This window comes from Choloepus didactylus, chromosome 6 (genome assembly GCF_015220235.1).
Source record: "Choloepus didactylus isolate mChoDid1 chromosome 6, mChoDid1.pri, whole genome shotgun sequence".
In the NCBI taxonomy this organism is placed as follows: domain Eukaryota; kingdom Metazoa; phylum Chordata; class Mammalia; order Pilosa; family Megalonychidae; genus Choloepus; species Choloepus didactylus.
Genome location: NC_051312.1, coordinates 84,561,890 through 84,565,910, shown reverse-complemented (window position 1 = coordinate 84,565,910; position 4,021 = coordinate 84,561,890). Strand labels below are relative to the sequence as shown.

The following is a 4,021-nucleotide window of genomic DNA, read 5'->3' as shown; positions in this document are numbered from 1 at the left end:
AATATGTTCCTTTACGAGGGAGAACAAGCAAATGTCAACCTTGCAAGGTGTTAAAAATGGGGAGGCATTGGGGGAGGGATGCAATCAGCATAAACTAGAGACTGTAACTAATAGAATCATTGTATTATGCTTCCTTTAATGTAACAAAGGTGATATACCAAAGTGAATGCAGATAAGAGTGGGGGATAGGGGAGGCATGTTAGACACTTGACATTGGTGGTATTGTCTGATTCTTTATTCTACTTTGATTTAAAGTTATTTTTCCTTTTGCTGCTTCCTAGCTGTCATTTTTTTTTTCCTCTTTCTTTTGCCTCTCTACCTTCTTTGATTCTCCCTCCTGCCTTGTGGAAGAAATGTAGATGCCCTTATATAGATAGTGGTGAAGGTGGTGAACACATAAATGTATGTCCATGCAGAGAACCATCGATTATTTACTTGGGATGGAATGTATGGTAAGTGAACAAAACCATATTAAAAAAAAATGGGTTGATGACAAAACCTCGAGGACAATATACTGAGTGAAATAAGCCAGACACATAAGGACAATTATGGCAGGGTCTCACTGATAGGAATTAATTATAATATGTAAACTCATAGACATGAAATATAAGGTACCAAGATATAGGACGAGGTTTAAGAATGGGGACTGGGTTCTTAGTATGAGCAGAATGTCCAACTAGGATGAACTTAAATGTTTGGAAATGAACAGGGGTATTGGTAGGAAGATGTGAGAATAACTAACAGCGCCGAATGGTGTGTGAATGAGGTGGAAAGGGGAAGCTCAGAGTCATCTATGTTACCAGAAGGAAAGTTGGAGGTCAAAAGATGGGAATGTATAAAACTGAATCCTATGGTGGGCAATGTCCATGATCAACTGTACAAATACTAGAAATCATTTCCATGAACCAGAACAAATGTATGACAATACAATTAGAAGTTAATAATAGAGGGGCATATAGGGAAGAACTATATACCTATTACAAACTATATACTACAGTTAGTAGTATTTCAACACTTTTTCATAAACAGTAACAAACATACTATATGAATACTAGGAGTCAACAATTGAGGGGGGTTGGTTAGGGATAGGGGAAGATTAGAGTTCCCTTTTCTTTTTTTCTTTTTTCATCTTTCACTTTATTTCTTGTCTGGAGTAATGAAAAGTTTCTAAAAATTGAACAAAAATTAAGTGTGATGGATGCACAGCTGTATGAGGGTACCCAGGGGCAAGAGATTGTACACTTTGGATGTTTGGATAATTGTATGGTATCTGAACAATCTCAATAAAAATGAAAAAAAAAAGAGTACATTGTGGAAGATGGTGGTGTATAAGTGCTGGTGTGAGCAGCAGAGGTGTAGTTGTCAGGGTTAATATTAAGATAATTTTCTTGTACCTGAGATTGCTTGAGAAACAGAAAAAAGAAAGAAAGAAACAGAGGTCAGTATTCCCACCTACCAACTGCTTTGCGCTTCCCCTGTTTCTGACACTATGCTGGGCTCTGGAAAGGGTGTTCAGAGGTAACAACACATTATAATTATCATTTCCATCAGTCTCAGGAAAGAACAGTAAGTGCAGCACCTTTCCTTAATAATCCACGTATCCCCAGTGCCTAGTGCAGACTTGCAATATAGTTGGTGTTCAAAGATATTTATTAATGCATTCATAAAATGAATGAGGAACTCATATTCTTGTTTAAGAAGTTATATTTGCATGCAAAGAAAGAGTTGCATGATGTATAAAGACATCTTAGAGGATATGCCTTACTTTTAATAGGATGTACTGGCCTTGAGGATGAAGAGGTCAAAAGAAAAAGAAGACACAGACTGCCTCAGTTGAAGCCATAGTATTTTAACAAGCAGAACAGACTTGAAACCTATAACCTGGAAGGTAATGAGCTCTCCGTCACTGGGAGTTTTATACAGAGGCTCTTTATCACTGGCCAGAGTGAATAGCAGGAGTCCTGCCTCAGATATAATGTTCACCCTCACTCAGTTCCTGGGTGCACAGTTCACCAAATTCCTCATGGTTAGAAACGAAGATTCTCACAGGTTTCTCTTACACAAATGAACTTGGAAGCACCTTTGAGTCTTTAGGTGAGGTCACCAGGAGCATATGGGGTCAATCTTCTGTCAAGTTTCTAATAAGAGTGAATGTTCTGTGATGACACAGCAAAGTCATCAGCTTCTGAACAAAGGCCCATGGAGACAGACCCAGATGTCCTGATCAGACTAGCGGCTTTTTGAGTTTCAGGGTGCAACTAATTTTTTTCATTGTACTGGGAAATAACTAAACAGGGAGACTTTGGAAGACCTCTATGCCCCATTATACCCCAGTTCCCACTTCACCATTCAAACTATCGAACTCTTTCTCCACCTGTCCCACACTTTCCATTTACACATTCTTTCTCAGAAATATTCCTAAGACGCGTTCATGAATTTGCTTGGTCTTGACACCATAGATGACTGGGTTGACCATGGGTGGGAACAGCATGTACAAATTGGCAAGAAGTATGTGGACATGGGGAGCAGCCCTGTGGGCCACCTGGTGCATAACTGAGGAGATAACCGCAGGTGTGTAGAAAGCTAGGATTGCACCTATGTGAGACACACATGTCCCAAATGCCTTGTGGTATGCCTCGTGAGAGGCAAGCTGTAGAACTGCCTGAAGAATGAAGATGTAAGATAGGACAACAAATAGCAGGTCTAACACCACAATAAACATGGCCACAGCAATGCCATAGATATTGTTGAAGCATGTGTCTCCACAGGCAAGCCTTACCACAGCCATGTGCTCACAGTAGCAGTGAACAATCGCTGGGCCCCGACAATAGTGGAAGCATCTGAGCAGAAAAGGGAGTGGAGTCATTAGAGTCACAGCCCGGAACACAGCAGCCATGCCAATCCTGGCAATTAGGGGCCCTGTCAGCACCGTGCTGTAGTGCAGTGGCTTGCAGATGGCCACGTAGTGGTCAAAGGCCATGGCCAGCAGGACTGCTGACTCCATGATGGAGAAGGAGTGGAGGAAGAGCATCTGCACCAGGCAGGCATAAAAGTTGATTTCCAGATCCCCAAACCAGAATATGGAAAGCATTTTGGGCAGTGTTGTAGAAGACAGGACCAGATCGATGGCTGCCAACATGGCCAGGAAGAGGTACATGGGCTCATGGAGGGCTGTATCAGCCCGGATGATGAAGAGGAGGGTGCAGTTGCCCAGCAGAGCAAGTGTGTAGGCAAAGCAGAAGGGGATGAAGATCCAGATGTGCAGGTGCTCCAGGCCTGGAATCCCCATCAACAGGAAGACAGCTGGATGGGTTGAGATGATTTTGGAGGCCATTATAGTCATCGGGAATTCTCCTTCTCCTTGTCTACTTGCACAGGTCTCCTTCCAGTGAGTATCCAAATCAGAAGAATTAGTGTTTGAGTTCAAACTCTGATCACTTCATGGGGGATGCTTTGCCTTTTTGTTTCCATTTCTAGGGCTTAAAAGAAATCAGAAAATAATCAAGTTACCTAGAGAAAAATATCTACAAAATTCATTTCACTCCTTACTCTTTTCCCTTTCTTAAGTTACTATCATCTTTCACCTAGACTACAAAACCTCCTAATTTGTCATTGAGGTATGAATCTTGGTCCTCTATAATCCATTCTCTATACTGCAGCCAATGAGACCATTTAAAGAGGCAAATTACATCATGCCAGGCCTTGCCTGCATCACTAAACTCTAAACTCTAGTTTTCTGCCTCCTTACAATGTGAGGAGTTGCTTGCTGAAAATTATTTATGGGTTCCCACTGCTACAAGATGAATAAAAGCACTAAACATGTTTACAAACTTCTCCCTGCCAAAATTGTTGGCTTCGTCTACTACCATTTCCTGAAACAACACTAAATAACCTGCCATTTCCTGAAACAGCCATTCTTGTAGCTCATACTAATTTTTCTGCAATGCTTCCCTCTGCCCACCTTCATAATCTTGCCAAAATCCTGACAAGATATTGGAGAAACCTTCCCAGACTCCTCCAG

At 41.5% G+C, this 4,021-nt stretch overlaps 1 protein-coding gene across 1 annotated transcript; it reads right to left on the bottom strand.

The window, feature by feature from the left end:
- Positions 1-2,392: 2,392 nt before the first annotated feature.
- On the bottom strand, positions 2,393-3,343 carry LOC119537197 (olfactory receptor 52K1-like). Its single transcript, XM_037839751.1, has one exon. It carries the CDS (start codon positions 3,341-3,343, stop codon positions 2,393-2,395), a length of 951 nt encoding a protein of 316 aa, XP_037695679.1.
- Between the last annotated feature and the right edge of the window lie 678 nt (positions 3,344-4,021).